Consider the following 21,791-nt stretch of genomic DNA (forward strand, 5'->3'; position numbering starts at 1 on the left):
ACAAGCGGGCCTGACCTAGGGTGAGTTTTAAATAGGGACAATTTTTAACGATTTTAAAGAGCCACAGCTACCAATATTTGGGTTTTAATTGGTTTTTAGTAGGGGAAATTTTTTGTATGATGTTTTAATATGCTGTGAGCCGCCCTGAGTCCCATGGGGAGAAGGGCGGCATATAAATCCTATAAAATAAAATAAATAATAAATAATAAATAAACCTGCAGGTGTTGAGCTTCAGGTTGAGTATCAAGCTTCTTTTTCATGGACGTGGGAGCCCTGAGCTTTAGAAAACTGAATTCAGTTCAGAAGAAAAAAGTGAACAGATTAAACATCTAGTACAGGTAGTCCTGGACTTACAACAGTTCATTTAGTGACCATTCAAAATTACAAAGGCACTGAAAAAAGTCACGTATGACCCTTTTACAGACTTACAGTCTTTGCACCATCCCCCAGAGTCACGTGATCAAAATTCAGATGCTTGGCAACTAGTTCATATTTATGACCGTTGCTGTGTCCCAAGATCATGAGATCCCCTTTTGCAACCTTCTGACAAACAAAGTCAATGGAGAAGCCAGATTCACTTAACAACCAGGTTACTAACTTATCAGCTGCAGTGATTCACTTAACAACTTAACAACAAAGGTCGAAAAATGGGGCAAAACTCACTTAATAAATGTCTCACTTAACAACAGCAATTTTGGGCTCAGTTGTGGTCTTACGTCAAGGATTACCTGTATCATTTTCTTCAGTGGAAGGGCAATAGCCAGCTTATATAATGTTGTGGGTCATTGTCTGATTATATATAGAGTCAGTATTCATTACAGGGAACTCCCATTATATACTGGGGTTATCTCCTGACTCCACTTTTTTTTTTTTTTTTACAGCGGAAGTGACTTGTGCTCCAAACCAGTTCCAGTGTGCCATTACCAAACGCTGCATTCCGCGAGTTTGGGTTTGTGACCGTGACAACGACTGCGTGGATGGATCCGATGAGCCTGCCAACTGCAGTAAGGCACCATGCGTACTATGGGAGCTGGCTCTGAGAAGGAGAGAATAGTCTTGTGTCCCCAAGAATGCCCAGTGTCTTACTTTGGTCTTCCTTTGCCCATTTGAGTCACTAACTTGAAACCTGAAAAACTAACTATTTAATGGCCTTAGGCTTTGTGGACTATAACGCTTATCGAAAACCCGCTCGGTTTTTGTTTACTTGAATATTTCTGCAGCGAGAAAGCCCGTAATGACTAGCTGGCTTTCTGTGCCTTGGTGGCTGTGTTATTTACACGTGCGGTTTTCAAAAACGCAGTCGGCTTGTGCCTCATTTTGAAGGGCCCTTTCATCTCTTCAATCCTTTTCACTCATATAGCACAAATGAGATGTGGTCTGGATGAATTCCGGTGCAAGGATTCTGGCCGATGCATCCCAGCGCGTTGGAAATGTGATGGCGAGGATGACTGTGGGGATGGTTCAGATGAGCCCAAGGAAGAATGTGGTAAGTTGACCATACCATGGGTGGCTGGCTATGTTTGGAAAGGATAGGGGCTAGCAGGCTGCATGCGCATCCTCCTTCCCAAGAATTTGGGCAGATACACCCTTTTGGGACAGGCTGTTTGGTTCAACTCTTTTGCTAACAGCAGCCGATTTCTAATCTTAATCTATTTCTGAACACTTTTTATGTTGCCCATTGTGTGCTACAGTGAGGGATAAAGGTTTCCCAGTGTTACAATGTGGTGCGAAACTATTCCACGTACAATTAGAAAAATCTCCTTGGGAACACGTGCAGTTTGATTTTTACTGCAATTTTCTTTAGCAATGCTGTTCATTTCTTCTGCTTTTTTTCCTTTACTTCTCCACAATTGCACATTCTTCATTTTTAGATGAGCGGACTTGTGAGCCCTACCAGTTCCGCTGCAGGAACAACCGCTGTGTTCCAGGCCGCTGGCAATGTGACTATGACAACGACTGTGGGGATAACTCGGATGAGGAGACCTGTAGTATGTGCCCACTTCAACCTTATGCTACTATGTTTGCCTGTGGGGAGGGAGACGACCTTTTCTTACCTACTCATGCCTAATCTTAGGAAGATTGTGTAAAACAAGAATTGCTTGTAGAAAAATGGGTACTGAATAAAGCAGGGATCTCTTCCCATCAGAAAACTTCCCATGAGTGAGTGTAAGAAGCGATAAAGAATTGAGCTAGAGAAAATACTGGCTGAGTTTCAAGTTCAATAGCTGTAATTTGAGAAGACGAATGTTGTATGCTGCTTGAGCCATACACCCCAAAGATGCTCAATTAGACAAATATTTCCCTTGCATTTTTTTCTGTGCCAATTCCTGTGACCATCTCAGCTGGTGGTACCTGCATGATAATAACTTCTTTGCAATTATCATATCCCCAGCCAGATAGGCCTAAGGGACAGGTAACAGGAAGACTCAGTTGTGCATATGTTACAGAATCATATTTTTTTTTAGTAAACTATCTTAAATAGTCTTTTCTACCTGCGTAGTTTTCATCTGCTGGTACCAAACTTTTGGGTGTGCTTTTCATGTACACTTGCCCTTCCCAAGATAACTAAGATAACTGAATACTCCAGTGTTTTTTTTAACGGTTGTATGCAATATTCTTGGGTGAATTGTCCAGAATGCAAACTCACTGAATGCTCTGGATATTTGATCAGGCTGATGAGGCTATCGAGATGTTCAAAAAGATGATCAGTCTTTGGTAGCTCAAGATGGAAGGGAATTCCGTAGACAACTTTTGCTTTAACTAAATGGTAATCATTCTGCTATTGCTGTTTGGTATCAGATGACCAGGATAAAAATGTCCCAACAGGCTCTGATGAAGATAAAAGTCAGACAAATGATCTGTCACAAAGTAATGCTTTCGTAAAACCTTTGGATGTTGCAATGAACCAAGGACTCCAGCAATAAATTATAAATCTTTAAAATAGCTATACCATGCCTCATCTCTTTCCCCTCCCCACTAACTCCTTTAGCTGCTAGAACAGTGGTTCTCAACCTGTGGGTCGGGACCCCATTTGGGGTCGATCGACCATTTCACGGGGGTCGCCAAGCAAGGCTGTCCGCCATTTTTTTTGTCCGCCATTTTTTCCCCCTTTTCCGGCGGGTGCCTTACCTCCCTTGGGCTGGGCCAGCTGGTGGTCAGCCTGCTCCGTCTCTGCCGCCTGCCAGCTACGCCTTGGCCGGCGCAGGGGGCGGAACCACGCATGCGTGGCGCTCCCGGGCAGGAAAAGTCCTCGTCTTACGACTGGTTGGGTAGTCCTCGACTTACGACCGGTTTAGTCCTCGACTTACGACCGGTTTAGTCCTCGACTTACGACCGGTTTAGTCCTCGACTTACGACCAGTTGGGGTCACGGCATTAAAAAGGTTGAGAACCACTGTGCTAGAACATGACTTGACTTCTTTTGGTTTGTTCCTTACCATACTGTGTAATTTGAGTTTGTGCCATTTCACTTCATCTTATGTTTTTCTCCATTTTCATACTGTCGTATCGGGCCTTGCAGAGGTAGGTTTCTGTCAAAAATATTTTCCTTCCCCTTTAAAACTTTTAACTGTGTTGAAAGGGAAAAAAGGGGATTATTTGGAGGCTTCATCTGTATTCCCGTGTATTTGCCTCTGTATTCCTTTTGCAGGAATGTAATGGAGGTTTCTCTATGTGATGCTTGCTACTTCTTTTTCAAGTTGATTCTATTACAGCAAACCAGGCTGAACGGTCTTACCTCTTAATATCTCTACCATCCCTCCCTTTATTGTAGTGTTTTGAGAAAGAGCCCAAGACTGAAGCAGCCAATTGCGACACAGTAAACATTGGACAATCAGTGGTTACTATTTGGGGGTGTATGCATTGGTTCTGTCCTAGCGCTTCCTTTGGGGCAGACTTTAGGAATTTAGACTAGTTTTCTGAAACTCTGAAGATTCACTTCCCATCAATAAAGATGATACTACTGTAGAAATTGCCTCTATTGCAGTTTCCTGTGTTGCAAATAATTATAGCAATATAGTGAAAACAACAAAACTCCCAAATAGGTTAATAACCAAGTTGAAAGTGAAAATAATATCTGCTTGGTTCTGTAAATCTAGTGCAGGGGTGTCAAACTGCTGGCCCGCGGGCTGAATGCATCATGGCGAAACCGCGCTCACCACATTGCCGGCGACGGAAAAAAAGTCATGATACATCGCAACACGTCACGTGACGTTGCGAGTTTGACACCCTTGATCTAGGGGATTCTTTGCACATTAACTTTTTATGTGGCAGGGAGGCAAGGAGACACCCAGAAACTTTCAATAATGGTGTGGAATCTCCCACTAAGGGTCTCTAAATTAGGAGTGGACAGAAGGTCGATTGCAATCTTCTGGTAGAACTCTGGATGATTTACAGTAGTTTCATAAGCGTCTCTTGCTCTCAGTTGTATAACAAATAATAAAACAATTTTACTTTCTCAGAGTTAGGCAGTTAAAACAAAAGTAGGATAAAGGCAGGTATGGATATTACGGGAAAGGATTGTGACTTCAGGACATCTACTGAAACTGGCTCTTAAACTGAATATGTCCAGGCTTTTCCTTGACTTTTAAGTACATTCCCTATCCTGCATAAGGTTCTCCTTTATGGATCTCTATTTAAAGACAAGACTTACTCCCCTAATTGTTACCAGGAGCAGAGACTAAGAAATTTAATGAACATGGTGTGGTAGGGCAAGCTCTTCAGCCATCAGGTGAACAGGCCAAAGTTCACAAGTTGAGAAAGTTGAGCTGAGATTGTTAGTGTGGCAGAAGCTGCTGTTTTATTTATTTCTTTATTACATTTGTTTGCCACCTATCTTGCCCCAAGGCGACTATTGTGGGTAATATGATTGATAACACACTCAGAAATCATTGTCCTGCTATCTCTCTCTCTTTATTCCCACCCTAAGTTTTCTTTTGGCTTTTCCTCTGTTCTGTTTCTAGTCAAACTAAAGAATTTGCTATGTTACAATAATCAATTACGCCTACCCTGTGAGGCACTGAAAATAAGCAGTGATGTTAATCTGTGAATTGTAGAGTAGCCACAACTCCTTACGTGTGTGTTCAAGCTTTCCAACTCATGTTTCTCTCTGCTTTCTCTGCTTACAGAGCCCAGGCCTTGCTCTGAAAGTGAGTTCTCTTGCGCCAATGGCCGTTGCATTGCAGGCCGTTGGAAGTGTGATGGGGACCATGATTGTGCTGATGGCTCTGATGAGGTAAGGCCCAAGCGTGGAAAGTGCCAAGAAAGAAGATATGATGAACATGCAGCAGCTTCTGCTCTTTGGCTTGAATTCTTAGAGTAGCCCTCACCTGCTTGAAGCTGTCCAAAAGTGTTTTGAGTATAACTTCTATATCTATAGCAGTGGTGGCGAACCTATGGCATGCGTGGCAGAGGTGGCTCTCGGAGCCCTCTCTGTGGGCACACACACCGTCGCCCCAGCCCTGCCTCCTCCTACGGCCCCCTCCTCACCAGCAGAGTTGCCCCTGGGCACGGCCCACGCAATGCTGCGCAGCCAAGGACATGGTAGCCGGGCAGCAGGGGCAAGACTCCGCCCTTGCACCCCATTGCGCGCAGGGTACGCACAATGTACTGCAGGGTGCGCGCAATGTACTGCAATGTATGCGCAATGTACTGCAATGTACGTGCAATGTGCTGCAGGGTACGGGTGGAGGACGTGGCCACCATGGTGCTGCTGGGCTGCCTGGGTGATCTGTGGTGGGCCATGGAGGTGGTGGGTGGTCCAGCGGGCATAGCGGAGCAGGGACGGGTGGTGGTGGTGGTTTTTGGGCACTCGGTCTCTAAAAGGTTCGCCATCACTGATCTGTAGTCCTTGTAGACATGGATCAAATGTTTATGGGAATTGTAGCTTTCATATCTAATTAACATCTACTTGGGGAAAATGGTCTTGTTACCAGTAAATAGAATTTTACTCACGTGCTGGGGTCAGCATAGCCTGAGCTTAAGAAAATATTGCTTTCAAGGAATTTTTGTAGATGAAAAAACATGGGCCAGTTTGGCGTGCATATTAGGGGGGGGGGGGAAACCTGGCAGTGTAAACATGAATTACTGAATAACAGAATAAGTAACTGTTGGGGAAAACCCATCAGAAAGCTTTGATGGAAGAAGCTTCTTTAGAAATTAGATGAATGTTTTTATCTAATGCTGGTTCTGAGGGGGTGGGGGGAAACATACTTTGATTTTATATGACACCCACTTAATTTTGCATTCTTTGTTCCCTTCCTGTGTAATTCGATAAAGTAATTTGTTATATTCTGAAAGTCCTATTGCAATTATTAGGATATTAAGACTCAACAGCCTCTGCTGCTTAGGAAAGCATTATAGATCCGGATAGAGCAGGGGTAGGCAACCTTGGTTCTTTAATGACTGGTGAACTTCAACTCCCAGAATTCCTGAGCCAGCACAGCTGGCTCAGGAATTCTGGGAGTTGAAGTCCACCAGTCATAAAAGAGCCAAGGTTGCCTGCCCCTGGGATAGAGCAATAACCTTACGTGATACAAAATGGCTCCAGATCTCTGCTCTCTGACCTGAAAGGCCTGCAAACCTTGTTCCTCCACAGAAAGAATGCAAGCCACGCTGTGAACAAGACCAGTTCCACTGCAAGAGTGGCCACTGCATCCCACTGCGATGGCGCTGTGATGCCGATGCCGATTGCATGGATGGCAGTGATGAGGAAGACTGTGGCACGAGAGGTAAAGGCAACCATAGTTTTTTCCCTTGGAAGAACGGATGAGAATTCTGTTCCAAAACTAGGTGTCAGATCCAAGTGGCCAGATCTCAGTTTTTCATCTATGGGGCGAAGTCTTTAAACAGCCCTTGGCCATATGATATACTGACTAGGTAATTCTGAGAGTTGAAGTTCATCTTCTTATTGTGCCATATCCGTTATCGGACGTTGGCGATCATGTTGGCGATCCTGTTTTTATCAGCAGCCGCACGAAAAAGTGCTGCTGAGTTTTGTCCAAACCAGTCCCTTAGATTTTAAAGCCATGGTCTTCTTCTTCTGCCTGGACCTCCTTTGCCTTCAATCTTTCCCTGGAGGATTAAATGGAGTATGCCGTACTTTTCTGGGTGTCGCATCACATGTCCGAAATATTCTAACTTTCGTTTTTTCATTCTTTTGATGATTTTCCTTGGCTTTCCCAGGCAGCTTATCACCTCCTCATTTCTGATCTTGTCAACCCAGCTTATACATAACACCCACCTGTAAATCCACATTTCAAATGCTTCTAGTCTCTTCAGGTGGCCTTCTGTCAGAGACCAAATCTCTACTCCATAGAGCAGGATAGAAGTTCATACCATCTTGAATCTGCTGAGTTTAAGAAACACTGGTGTAAGTGGAGAGCAGGCCGTGTACCTACAAGGATCCCTGTTAGGATACCGAGGCCCTTTCAGCCAGGCAAGGATGCCAGACATAATACTGTGCTGGATCTGGTAATATGTGTGGATTCCTGGTTGTGGAACTTGTCATTGCCTTTTTACATCCTTTGATACTACTCACAACTTAGATGGGATATGCAATGCTCAAGAATGAGCTTCCATACTTTTGTGGCTTCTTTATAGTGCGGACTTGCCCTCTTGATGAGTTCCAATGTAACAACACTCTGTGCAAGCCACTGGCCTGGAAATGTGATGGTGAGGATGACTGTGGTGACAATTCTGATGAAAATCCCGAAGAATGCTGTGAGTATCCTTGCTCCTGTGATTAACTCCTTCTCTTGATCATCATTTTCTCTTTTCAGCTGATTGACTAGGAGGTTCAGAGGGAACTAGGGGTACCCAGAACATAGGATTTGGCAATTATACAAGCCAAAATCAATGCCTCCTTCTCTCAGATTATCACCACGCTTCCAGTTGGGAACATCCTACTCTCGGGAGTTGAGGTTCCCAGGAATTCCAGAGTGACTTTGGGAAAGAAGCAATGGGTTTTGTGCCATATTCTGGGAGGAAGCTGATAGCTGACTCTGTACTGTATCCAGTATAAAGAAAGCTTACAAGATTGTCACTTCGAAAATGAAGCAGTTCTGATTCGCACAGGATGAAATTGGAGGAATTTCACCAGGGCCCCTTGTCATGAAAGAGGGTTTTTTTAAAAGATGCAAAATCTGAAAAACCATTGTTCTACATCAGCCACAAAGTTGTTGGTACATTGAGAAACAAGCCAAGACAAAATGTTGCAGGGATTAGAGTATAAAACCAAAACTTCTGAGTTGTTTGTTCACTACAGATATGCAAACATTAAAAATCCTGTTGGTTAAACTGCCTACATTATTAGGTCAAGAGTTTGGGTTACCATTTTTTCCTACAGGTTAAAAAAAAACCCATGAAGAACGTTTCATAACAGTTTATATTTACAAGTCTCAAAATATACAAGTGTATATTTCTTGTAATTTGCATCCAATAAAAATGGCCCAAGAATTTTTCTAAATAAAACTGTAAATTGTCCTAACACTGTTTATTTTAAAAGTCTACCAATGCTGAAGTCCCCCATGGTGCAAAGTCCAACGAATTTCCGGTGACAATTCTTTACATCCCTTATGTTCGAATCCCCAATTATCCACCAAAGCCACAGGCTGATCCGAAGTTACCTGCTCTTAAACTTTTCTTGCAGGGACATGCGTTATTGGAAGGAAGGGCTGAGGGGAAAGAGAAGAGAGAATTTTATTTTTTTTATTATTATTATTTTTTTAAACAAATTTTCTTGGTTTTTTAATTCTTAGAACAAAGTGCTCAAGACACACCGTGGTGCTGGGGTAATCAAACATCCCGAAATAAAACCATATATGAATAACTCAAATCAATACATCAAATATTCCCTCTCTATTTCCCTCAAATAGCTTAATATATTTAAGATAGTCCATTTCTAATTTAAATTTCTATTAATCCTAAACCTGTTTTAGAGCTTTATGAATTTACAATTCCCATAATCAAATTTAACTTTAAATAAACACATTATCAATTCAGGTATCCCTTCCAGGTATATTCTAGTTCCTTAATTTTATCACAAGTCTTGTTTATTTCTTCTCCCACTAATATCTCCTAATTAAAATAAAATATTAGTCTATCCTATACATATCTAATCCATCAATCAATCAATCTCTTTAAGATAACAAGATAATATCAAACATTAAATCCTTTCAGTCCATTGGACGAGATTCAAATTTCATCCAGTTAATTATCATACCTAATAACATCATCTTATTAAATTAACATTCAATTAATTATTAAGTCAATCCAAATCTAAAACACCTCGAGAAGAGAGAATTTTATAAACCACCTTGAATTCCTAGAGGTAGAAAAGACCTTCAAGGAGGCTTGGGAAAACTGCTAACCACAGCACATTCAAGGCAGAGCTGGGTAGATCCATATAGGAAGGCAGACACCTCTTTAGTTGTCAGGTGAAACAGTCTCATGTCTTCCACAGTTTACCATTCAAATAAGGCAGCTGAGCTGTTGACCATAGTCTTCCAGAAGTCAGAGGTGTAAAAAAATGGGCTTCCAGCACAGCCAGAAACCACTGCTATACTCCCTCATTCTCTTAATCCGAGGGTGAGAGGCCAGGGGAAAAAAAAAGGAGACAGGGTCCAGAATCCTAGAGAGCCCTGCCATTTTGTATTTTTCACAGCGGAATGAACGAATGGGAAGGGGGGACCAACCACCTATATTTTATGGCTCCGGAAAATCCAAATCATTCTGGTTCGCCTTTTTTACTCTTTCTCTTTGCTTCTGTTTTCTAATGCAGTGAAATTCCAGTGCCCTCCCAACAGACCATTCCGTTGCAAGAACGATCGCGTGTGCCTGTGGATTGGCCGCCAGTGTGATGGCATCGACAACTGTGGTGATGGCACTGATGAGCAGTTCTGTGGTGAGTGTTTTCTGCTATCTCCTAAGATTTGCAGAAGCACGGCAAACTCTTCCCCATGAGTAATACGAATAAACTACAATCTTGGGTCATTTGTACTAATCCTGTTGTGTAACTGACAGGAAGAAGCCAATAACTGTAGAGTAGCTAAAGCAACGTTTCCCAGACTGTTTTGGTATTTTCCTGCATTGGAATTATCCCTAAACTTCTAACTATTTACTCTTAAGTTAAAACAAAGGCTCTTGTCAAAGCAAACTCAATTTCTGAATAAATAAAGTTGGCAGCAATCCTGAAATACAGGTGCTCCTCGACTTACTAACTGTCACTTAATGACTCTTCAGAGTTACAAAAGACCTTCCTGGGGGGTACTTACAACCCAGTTCCAAAGTTCCAATGTCCACCCCTGCAGTCACATGACTGCATGTCAGGCACTCGGTAACTGGCCCACATTTACTGCCATTTGCAGCATCCTACAATCTTGTGACTGCGTTTTACCAAAACATTGATGTTTGGTTTTCAGCAAAATCAAGCCATAACAAACTCTGGGTTCGCTTAATGATCACAGTGGTTGCTTAATGACCACCACAAAAAATGGTAATAAAATCAGATCAGTGACATGGGTTGCCCATTTTTACAACCGTCACAACTGACAGCCATAACAGTCCTAAGTCAAGGATTACATGTAGTTTGCCATTACCTCATACTGGAATATTACCATCTATAGCCCTGACAATAGATATTACCAACTATAACCCTGGCAAAGGCAGTGGTCTGCCATTACCTCATTCTGAGATATTATCAGTTATAGCCTGAGTAATTCCAGCTGGTCTGTCATCCAAGCCTGATCTGCTTAGCTTTTTTGGAATCAGTCAAGTTTGCGAAGGTTGCTCTAGAACAGGGGGTCCTCAACCTTGTCAACTTTAAGATGCTGGCTGAGGAATTCTGAGAGTTGAAGTCCACAAGTCTTAAAGTTGCCAAAGTTGAGGACCCCTGCTCTAGAATGGTCTTCATTTGAAGGAGTTTCCCCCTGTGTTTCTGCATGAGTCACGGCCCTAAACGTCCTGAGAAAAAAGAGACAAGATTGGAGCGGTGACTTGTGTGGAGATAAACAGCATTCACAGTGGATGTATTTACTTGCCTTGCCATCTGAGGTGATAGAAAAATCCAGTCGCCTCTGTGGAGATGCAGACTAGATTTATGATTCTTTGGAAGGGAAGACCAGGGAACGAAAGAGACCGAATTGTGGCATTGTGATGCATTCCTTCAGCTTCTCACTGGCTTCATTTTAATCACAGATTCACCAACCACCAGGCCTAGGAGCTGCAGCCACGAGAAGAATGAGTTCCTGTGCACAAATGGGAAATGTATCAGCGCTGAGCATCGCTGCAACTTTTTCGACGATTGTGGAGATGGGTCCGACGAGGACAATTGCTTGCAGGGTGAGGGGACAAATCACCGAATGTGGATCATCTTGAGTAGCAGAGGAGATGTTATTTTTTGCTTCAGGTGTGGGGGAAGGAGGGATAGCTTGGAGCACAGAAGGAGAATTGTCAGTATGGTATGATGAAACTCCAAATGGTTTGACCGATTACATGCTCACACCCCCAGCTGTTGTCCTCTCTCTCTTGTTGGTGCCGCTGACGTAACATTTGCTCATTTCCCATTTTGTGCTTGCAGATCCCAAGACGTATGGCTGTCACACCAATGTAACCATGTGTGGCGATGAAGCCAAATGTATCCAGACCCCCTCATCTGTTTACTGCACCTGCCGCAGTGGCTTTCAGAAAGTGCCAGGCAAGAATTTCTGCCAAGGTATGAAGCCAATTGTGACCATTGGATGCTATAAATATATTTATTGTGTGTTTTTTTTAAAAAAAAGGTATTCTTACGAAACTCCCTTCTCCTTTTTTAAGTCTCTAACAAAGCTTGGTCCATTTCAAACAAAAATGTAGGAAATCAGCCTAGCATTATATGCATTTGTTAAAAACAAAATCTAAAATGTTTTGGTTGTCTGGCTGTAGCAACATCAATGCATTCAATAAATCTGTGTCACCATTTGTCAATACGAAAGAAGGCCTTTTGTAATCCAGGAGAGAAATGAACCACGTGAGTGCAACCTGTTCTGGGTTTTTGGAATCAATCAAGTTTGGGTAGGTCCCTCTAGAATGGCCTTCAAGGAGTTCCCCCTGTGTTTCTGCATGAGTCACGGTCCTAAGTTTTCTGAGAAAAAAAGAGACAAGACTGCAGCAGTGATTTGTGTGGAGATATAACAGACAGCATTCACAGTGGATGCATTTTCTTGCCTTGCCAGTCATTTGTATTTATATTTTGTACTAGCTGTACCCGGCCACGCGTTGCTGTGGCTCAGTCTGGTTAAATGGAAAAGAAGTGTGTTGCTTTTATGTCCAACAGATGGCGCTGTTTTTCAAAAAAAGCATGTTTTTGCCTGTCACAGGTGTGACATCTATATAATATAGGTATATAAAAACACGCGCGTATTCGAATGCAACATTGTGTCAAAATTTCAAAGCAATCGGTGAAGAAGTTTCGGAGATTTAAGATTTTGAACAAACGAACATTTACATTTTTATTTATATAGATTTATATTTTTGCTCTATTCATCTGCCTCCTGTTCTATCTTTTGTTCTCTTTTGTTCTATCCTACCTAGATTCCACATTTACATTTCTTTAGAAACTTTATACTCTGTTCCGTGTTCACTGCCACTCTGTAGGGAGACTACTGGAAACAGCACCTGAGCCTATGGCAGGTCATCTTACACAAGGGTTGCTTAGAAGCCATTATGTCTGATAGCACTTAGTGAATTAAGGCTGGTGAAAAATGTTTCTATTGAAGCAGGTCTTTTTGTTGTTCTTGACATGCAGCAGCAGGAGTTTCCATCTTTAGGCACCCACCATGGAGGGGGATCTATCGACAATCTCTCTAACCTCTCCACCTTGTTGGTGTTATCGTCTGTGCATCTGCTCTTCCCTTGCAAAGAGCAAGGGGAAGTAATCACCTCTATATATTTCATGAGGGGGGGGGAGAGAGAGAGAGAGAGAGGGAGAGGGAGGGAGGGAGAGAGAGAGAGAGAGAGGAGCAAATGGGTGGGAACAGTACAGGGTAAGAGGATTTGAAGTCACTTAGGAAGGAGAAACACCTTCCTTCTCAAATTCTTGAAACTGGTGCTGATTTTGATTTCAAGTTGTTTGAATCTTTGTTCATGGTGTGTGTGTGTTGTTGCATTATTGCTTTTTACAATTGTTTCCAGCTCTGGCAGTCTTCAAGGACGAAAGGCTGGAATCTTTGTACTAAGGAAACAAAATAAGGGGAGCAGCTGCTACAGGATTATAGAGTCCCTAATTGGACTCCGTGTGGCTGATGCAAGGCATGGGAAAATCTACTAATAGCACTAGACCAGTGGTGGCGAACCTATGGCACACGTGCCAGAGGCGGCACTCAGAGCCCTCTCTGTGGGCACGTGCGCCATGCCCCGGCGATGGCAACCGTCCCTCTTCAACCAGCCGCCCACTAACTCGCCGAGGTCCCACATGGCTGGATGCATCCCAGCACCCATGCGCTCGCTGGCCTCTGTGTGCAGGGGCCGATGGTGTCAGGCAGCAGCCACCCCAGCCCCTGCCTCACCTTGCCCTGTGACAATGGCACCCCTGCCCTGCCTCACCTTGCCTCGCCTCACCCAGCAGGACGAGCCTCCTGCCCACCGCCCCACCTGCCAGAGACCCTCTGGATCTCCCCCAACTCTGCCTGGCCCCCACAGGCGTTCCTCCACACGAGCAACATCGAGGTGATCACGCCCACCTTGGCTACACCCACCCAATCTGCCATGACCACCACAGCCACGCCCACCCAGTGGGCCACGCTCACCTGGCACCCAGCGATAAATAAGTGGGTTTTGGGTTGCAGTTTGGGCACTCGGTCTCTAAAAGGTTCGCCATCACTGCACTAGACTGATAAGCATCCTCATCAGTCAGTGGTACTCACTGCTTGCCAGATGTGCTGCAACTATAATTTGAGCTTTCCTCTAAAACTTTACATTAATCCTTCCCCCCCCCCTCCGCTAATGATAGGAACTGCAGGAAAAATCAATTTTTGCAATCTACTCCTTCGTGCTAAATTAACACCTGATTGGCAGTGAGATGGAGCACAGGGAAGGAATGAAGTCATTTGGGGATTCTAAACTTCTCCAGCTTCTCGTTTTTTAGCGATAATGATTACCGGTAACCATGGAAAGACTTGTTCTTTTAACTGGCATGCTTTATTTTTTCTTTGGTGGTGCTTGCACAGAATGGTATTGGATGGCTTGCATCTTGTTTGCAAGCTCACAATCCATCTACAGATAAGGAGAGAGGAAAGAAGACATGAGGAGGAAAGAGTATTTTTCTAGGAATAATTCAAGGCTAGAAGCTAGCCACCTGCACATTCTTAGACATTCCTAAATTGAGTTTTTCATTCTGATATTATGGTTGCATGTGTGCATGAGTGTACATTTCTTGGGAGGTGTTTTACTAGTTCCTTGGCAGAAAAAAATGCCAGAATGGCTCTTGACTTCATGAGTTGTGCTCATATCCCCAAATCTCTTTCATGAGTATTTTACACTCTTCTTCCCAAGTTTTCATTGTACCCACAAAGCCAAGATTGTTCCCTTTGATTTTTATACACGTACAGTTGATAGCCACCACATTTCCATTTGGAATGGGCAGCATTATTCACAGGAACATCCTTCCAGTCTAATGAGTTATATGATGGCATTTGATTCACACCATCCATTACAGTGAGCTCACTGGCCAATAGGGGACTGTATGAGCTATAAATAATGTTGGTAGAACCAAGTTCTCATGTGCCCTGCAGAGGTTCCCACCTTTAGAATACAGACCAACAGAAGTTGGAGGGGACATTGGAGGTCTTCTACTTATTCTGTTCTGTTACTCCTGACTTTTATGGCAGAAAAAAAAATCTCGTGACTTACTCATTTTCATTTGCATTCGGCGATCTTGGCTTTCATGTCTTCCTTGTTCTACGCAGACATTAACGAATGCCTGAACTTCAGGGTTTGCAGTCATCTCTGCAACAACACCAAAGGCTCCTACATGTGCACTTGTGCCAAGAACTTCCAGAAGACTCATCATATGTGCAAGGCTGAAGGTACCGGAAACGGCATTAGGCGGGGAGCTTTATTTAATATGCAGTGCGGCGTCCCTGGTGTGTATCGGAGAGATCAGTTGATGGTGGGGCTTAATGAGATTTGAACAGATCGCTATAGGATTACTTCATTTGCCTATCCATTTCTGTGTGTTTTTCTGAACGTAAAAAAACCCCCAGAAATATTAATAGTGAAATTGATTCTGCTTTTAAAAAGAGAGATGTCAAGGGATCTTTTCCAGTTTAATGTAGCCTTTTAAAAGCCAGCACCCTTAGAGCAGTGCAAGATTCTTTTCACAGAGGCTTCTGCCATTTTCTAGTGGTTCCTGGAATCACCGCAAAGCTCAGTTGTGTCATGTGGTAGAAAACACCCTAGATCAAAGGTCTCCAATCTTTTGGGCACGGACCGGTTCCGTGGAGAGATGTTTTTCCGCGGACCGGAGGGGGCATGGTTTTGTGTGCTGCCTGCATCTCGCTGATGGGGCTTTGCTTGTTTGTGCAGACCGGTTGCTGGCCTGCCGGGGCCCGGTACTGGTCCACAGACCGGGGGTTGGGGACCCCTGCCCTAGATAGAAGCTTTTCATATGGAAAGAGCAGGGTGCTGTTGTAATCCTGGTGGCTCTTGTAAAAATAAAGGGAAGATCAAAGAGAAAATCCTTGGCCAACGTTTCAAAACCTTTCTTCTCAGCTTGATACTCTTCCCTCTGAGGTATGTTGGTCCTGGTATTCTAGAAGTTGCTTCCCTGAATTTCTTTCTGGAAGAACATAAGCTAGCTGAACTTTGTTCCTATTAACTTTTGTCCTACTGGGAACAAAACAGTTAGATTTTCTCCTAGCAGGATCAATGGCCGAATGCTGTTTAATCCCCATTTTTAATTGGTATATATGATAAAGTATTGAGTGCCATGACACATACTGTGGAGCATTACCATTCAAGAGCAGAGAATTCTGGCCTTTGCAGCCAAATTCTCTTTAGCTGCTTCTAAGAAGAAAAAAACAAAAACAAATTACAGTCTGCCTTATACTTGATCCGAGCAAAATGAGAGATAAAGCTGAAGCAGAGCTGAGGATGAAACTAAAGTAAGGTGACTGCGATATTAAAACACTTGGCTGATTGCAGAACTCCATTTTCTCATTATGGGGCCTAGTGAGTCAGGTTTTCTATAAGCTCCTGGGCAGTCCTGAAGAAAGTTTGTATATTGCTCTCTGTGAGGGAACAAAGAGCCTATTTAACTCCCTGCTGTGCTTTGGGGACCTACAATTGCCAAGGAATTTCATTTTCTTTTTCATATGGGATGTACTATACAGCACATACGTATTTTCACAGTTTTGCCATCAAAGAGATACACATGACCAAATAATTATTATGGAAAGCCTATAAAAATTGCGTTGTTAGATGGCAAGGAGAACTACATGCCTGCGAGCATTTAGACTGCTTTCCTGAGGTGTGGAAACATATATAATTACCTCTCAGGTTAAAGTTCATCATGAGAATGAGAGCGGTCGTATTTGCTCCCTTTTTCCTGAAAATGGTGCCTTCCCCTCTTCTGTCTTGTTCATCTCTCTGTGGGAAGATTCAGTCATTTTTTTAATGTGGGGTTCCTAAAAAATCAATGTAATGGTTCTATTCCTTTTAAGGTTCTGAGTATCAGATACTTTACATTGCCGATGACAACAAGATCCGCAGCATGTATCCCTTCAATCCAAACTCGGCCTATGAACCTGCCTTCCAAGGCGATGAGAATGTCCGGATTGCTGCCATGGATGTCTACGTCAAGGGCAACAAGATATACTGGACTAACTGGCACACGGGGCGTATATCCTGTCGAGATCTCCCGTCCTCAGCCGGTTCTAGTGCCTCCAATCGTAACCGACGGCAGATTGATGGCGGTGTCACCCATCTCAATGTAAGCGGCAGAAATTCAGAAGGAAGACACGACAGAGGAGCTCCCGGAGCTAATGATTTAGAAAAAGGCCTCGAAACTCATTTGGCTTCCTGCTTTCTCTTTTCAGATTTCAGGGTTAAAGATGCCACGGGGCATTGCTGTGGATTGGGTGGCTGGGAACATCTATTGGACAGACTCGGGGCGTGATGTCATCGAAGTAGCACAGATGAAGGGAGAGAATCGCAAGACCCTGATCTCTGGCATGATTGACGAGCCACACGCAATCGTGGTGGACCCACTTCGAGGGTAAGAGGGGCCCCAGTACTCCTTCCAACTTGCCCTGTCCCTGTAGAACAGTGTTTCTGAACCTTGACAATTTTAAGGCATGTGGACTTCAACTCCCAGAATTCCACAGCCAGCAATGCTGGCTGTGGAATTCTGGGAGTTGAAGTCCACATGCCTTAAAATTGTCAAGGTTCAGAAACACTGCTGTAGAATGATCTCACGGAAGGCCTTTCTCTTTGTAGCGTCATGTATTGGTCAGACTGGGGGAACCACCCTAAAATTGAAACAGCTGCAATGGATGGGACCCTGAGAGAGACCCTTGTCCAGGACAATATCCAGTGGCCTACTGGTAAGTTAAGCGAATAATCTGTGCTGTGCTTGAGGAGCCCAGTTTTCTAATCTAAGCTGGGGATAGCGGGAAGAGATTTAACTTTCAGGACTTTTGAAAAGTCTTGTAATCCACATTTGTGGTTCACTTGCAGGTCTGGCTGTTGATTATCACAACGAACGCCTGTATTGGGCAGATGCCAAGCTCTCGGTCATTGGCAGCATCAGGCTCAATGGGACTGACCCAGTGGTGGCCATTGACAGCAAGAAAGGTAAAACCGGGGCTGGGGTGGGAAAGCTGTAAATGAATCTGGCATGCTTATGCTTTTGTTTGTATATCTATGCATACCTGTGTGCTTATATGTGAAACAGGTGATGATGTACTCCTGGTGAACACCGTTAAGATCTTCTTCTTCTCTCTCCTAGGCCATGTATCTAGTATGTTGTTGTTAAAAATGATCACACAATTATTGTTTTTAAATCAAATAGGCAAGATAAATCAACTAAATCAATCCAAACTAGCAATGCTACATCCCTCTCTCTTTTTTTTTAGAGAAGTATTTTTGTTCCAGAAGTGCAATTGGAATTATACAACATTGCCTCCTCCTTGCAGTCTTAACAAGTTATTATCAGTTGAACATGTTCTTCTTTTAGACAATCTAGAGCAGGGGTATCAAACTGCCGGCCTGCAGGCCGGTCGCGTCACAACAAAACCGTGCCCAGCCCATTGCCGGCAATGGGGAAAAAGCTCTAATACGTCGCACGACGTCATGTGACGTCACAAATTTGACATGTCTGATCTAGACTATTTTTCACTGCAACTAATACAGGATAGGACATTTCTTTTTCTCTTCATGGTGGCGATCAATAGATTGTTGTTCTTTCCCCATCTTGGTTTTAGGGACAGATATTTAGCTCACCCAGACACGACAACAAATAGAATTGTCCAAACGGTCTCTTACTCTTCTTTCATGCTTTTTTTCCTCTAGGACTCAGCCATCCCTTCAGCATTGACATTTTTGAAGACTACATTTACGGTGTCACTTACATCAACAATCGCATCTTCAAGATCAACAAGTTTGGCCATGGCATGGTGACCAATCTTACAGCTGGACTAAACCATGCCACCGATGTGGTACTCTACCACCAGTATAAACAGCCAGATGGTCAGTTTCACTTCACGGAGCACCACACACATAGCTTTTAGTATTATATTGTGTGGGCAGCCAAGTGCAGAACCTGTGGCAAAAAAAGCCATTCTGACTTTCTCAAGAGTTTTAATGTGCTAGGTACGGAAGGCACCAGATTGGGCAAAGCTGGAATGTTAATTGGAATACTAGGTTCATTTTTAAGAACAAAATAGACGTATGGGTTAAGTCCAGTTTTAAGAAAGGCATAAAAGAAAAAAAGAAAAAGAAAAAAAGTGAGGTATTTAAGATATTTCATCATAAATACCATCAGTTAGGAAAAAAAGAAATTAGTACCAACCATGGGTAAGGCTATATGTGTGGGGGTGGGGTTGCCATGATTTCATAATTTGACCATCTGCAAAGTAGATGCCAAGGCTGTGATAACTAGGTTGGATTCAGTATCTGTATTGACAGAGCTGATTACTGTCATAGATTTACCTCTAGAGGTCCCTGCAGCATAGGGAAAAAAAGTGACAAAAGGCAAGAAACTGTAACAAAACATGGAGATTTTTGCCTGTATATTGGAGGCTCAAATTATAGTTTGAATTCTAAATTACAGCCTGTTCATCATTCGGGTTTGGTTTGTTGGACAGTGGAGTTATTGAACTTTTTTTCAGGTATTTAAAATGCCTTCAGCACAGATGAGTTAAGGAAGCCCTCAGGGAGTTAGATGCATTACTTTTCTGGGTTTTTTTGTAACAGAGTATAAATAGTATAAGAATAAATAGTATAAGAGTAAAATAAGACTTGTGCAAAATGGGGCAAGGGAACATTCAGTTTTTTCCGCATAAAGTTTCTGTCGTCCCTTGGAATGCAGCCATTTGTGCATTCTGGAATTGTTTATAAAATTCTGGAAGTGCATTAGCTGGAATGGGAAAGGTTCTATAAGAATGGCTGAAACATGGCTAGATGATCCATTGATTTGATGTGCATTCATTCCTATTTACATTTTCCACTCGGATGATTTCATCTGTGTGGAATTAGCTTTCTCAAAATTTTTGCATTAATCTAGGCGCATTATTGGCTAAACTGGAGAAGAGTGTGCATTTTCAGGGTGATAATAAGCAGATATGTTAGTCTAGCGCAGGGGTAGGCAACCTTGGCTCTTTTATGGCTCATGGACTTCAACTCCCAGAATTCCTGAGCCAGCCATGCTGAGGGGAAAGGGAGAGGTTTCCATGCTGAGCCATGCTGGCTCAGGAATTCTGGGAGTTGAAGTCCACGAGTCATAAAAGAGCCAAGGTTGCCTACCCCTGGTCTAGCAGATCACCAAGAATTGCATAGGCTCTGAGCCAGGAAAACACAAGCTGGATTGTAAAAAGACTCTTCAGAAACCAAATGAAAACAAGGCAGTCCAGAAGCTTGAAAATCAATTCTTACTTCCTGGGGTTCTTTTTCCCACCCTCTTGAAAGTCCAAAGCGACAGAGAAAAGTTTTACCTTGAGGCCTTCGCTGAACTTTTACATTTGCTGTCTTTCCTCTCCAGTGACCAACCCATGTGACAGGAAGAAGTGTGAATGGCTCTGCCTCCTAAGCCCAAGTGGTCCTGTGTGCACCTGCCCCAATGGCAGGAGGTTGGACAATGGCATATGTGTACTTGCTCCTTCACCTACTGTTCCACCTGTTGGTAGGTCCATCTTCCCTTCTATGCGCCAAGCTCTCTGTAACGGTGTCCTTTAGGCTTGAACTTTGCGGCCCTTTAGTGGCTCAGCATTGGTCCTTCTCAGTCAGCCTCTGATAAGACCTGCAAGATGAATGCTTTTAACACGAAGGGAACCCATAGTTTGGGTTTCTGTATTGGACAATGGAATCGGCTCCAGCATTCCTTCACCAGTTGAAGTTGATGGCTGTGAGAACCCACCCAGATGAATTTAGCATGGTTTATTCACAGGGTCGAAGAAGTGAAAATAATGGCAGTGTGGAAAACATACCGACTTTACATTTTACTCATAAAGCTCATGCTTTGTATGCAGACTATCCAGACTTTTTCCAGTTAAGGGTGATTTTTCCCCCCAGAAAGATAATACGAAAATGTTGTGCTCGACCTAACCCAGGGGTAGGCAACCTTGGCTCTTTTATGACTCGTGGACTTCAACTCCCAGAATTCCTGAGCCAGCCATGCTGAGGGGAAAGGGAGAGTTTCCAAGCTGAGCCAGTGCTGGCTCAGGAATTCTGGGAGTTGAAGTCCACGAGTCATAAAAGAGCCCAGGTTGCCTACCCCCGACCTAACCCAAGACAGGCAGATCAGGAACCATAGCTTTTTCTTTGTTTCCAAAGGAGAGCTCAGTTACATGATGAAAAGAGGGCAGGATGCACCATGCAAATGGGAAGAGTTGGAGAGGAGGAGCGCAAAATATTTTAAGCCTGTTTTAATGCTTAACAGTAATTTTGTTCTGCCTTTTTACATAAATAATGGAAGAACGCTGCACAAGTGGCTTCTGGCAGAAAATCAACAGATTTCAGTGACGTCGTTAAAAGTACTACAGAACTGCAGTTGAGGTTTACAAGTAGTTACATCCTCCTGCCTTAATGTTCTTTTTGCTACTTCTGAAATTAATAGCAAGTACAACACTGCGGACTAGACTGTCCTATGTTTTTCTTGCCTGGTGGGCTGATGCTTCTTAGGAAAAGTAAGCCTCAAAGCAAATCTACGTGCCACAAGGGTATAGAGAGCTATTTCAGGTCCCAGGAGAACAGTGAGCTTCTTTCCTTGCATTCTTTTATCTCTTGCGGAGCAAGTAATGTTGTGTTTTTAGTCTGATCAGGAAGAGCAGTACAATATTCACATACATAAGCAAGAGAAACTGTTCAGGTTACTTTACAATCTTGCAACCCCGACTCATTAGTTGCCAGTCACATGACAAAAAAATCAATGTCTTTGTGCTTTTATCTAAGAGCGAGGAGATGCAAATTAAGAAAGTTCTACATATGCCATGTATCCCATGGAATAGGGACCTTTACTGAGCTGAGAAGTTTCCTGTGCATGTGAAGAATCTAAAAAACTGGGAGAATATTCAGAACTACCCAGTGCTTTTTTTCAGAAAAAAA

General features: G+C 43.2%; 1 protein-coding gene across 1 annotated transcript in view; it reads left to right on the top strand.

Moving 5' to 3' along the window:
* Positions 1–21,791, top strand: part of LRP1 (LDL receptor related protein 1) — a 313,597-nt gene that overhangs the window by 280,942 nt on the left and 10,864 nt on the right. Inside the window, exons 67-82 of the mRNA XM_015819951.1 lie at positions 882–1,004; positions 1,361–1,486; positions 1,872–1,988; positions 5,126–5,232; positions 6,595–6,727; positions 7,599–7,718; positions 9,778–9,900; positions 11,193–11,336; positions 11,575–11,709; positions 14,939–15,058; positions 16,694–16,962; positions 17,069–17,247; positions 17,469–17,575; positions 17,709–17,825; positions 18,543–18,719; positions 20,230–20,370. Coding sequence (XP_015675437.1) covers positions 882–1,004; positions 1,361–1,486; positions 1,872–1,988; positions 5,126–5,232; positions 6,595–6,727; positions 7,599–7,718; positions 9,778–9,900; positions 11,193–11,336; positions 11,575–11,709; positions 14,939–15,058; positions 16,694–16,962; positions 17,069–17,247; positions 17,469–17,575; positions 17,709–17,825; positions 18,543–18,719; positions 20,230–20,370 — 2,238 coding nt within the window. The remainder of the gene's footprint in view (positions 1–881; positions 1,005–1,360; positions 1,487–1,871; positions 1,989–5,125; positions 5,233–6,594; positions 6,728–7,598; positions 7,719–9,777; positions 9,901–11,192; positions 11,337–11,574; positions 11,710–14,938; positions 15,059–16,693; positions 16,963–17,068; positions 17,248–17,468; positions 17,576–17,708; positions 17,826–18,542; positions 18,720–20,229; positions 20,371–21,791) is intronic.

Source organism: Protobothrops mucrosquamatus, unplaced genomic scaffold (genome assembly GCF_001527695.2).
Source record: "Protobothrops mucrosquamatus isolate PMUCROS unplaced genomic scaffold, P.Mucros_1.0 scaffold1025, whole genome shotgun sequence".
NCBI classification, from domain to species: Eukaryota; Metazoa; Chordata; class Lepidosauria; order Squamata; family Viperidae; genus Protobothrops; species Protobothrops mucrosquamatus.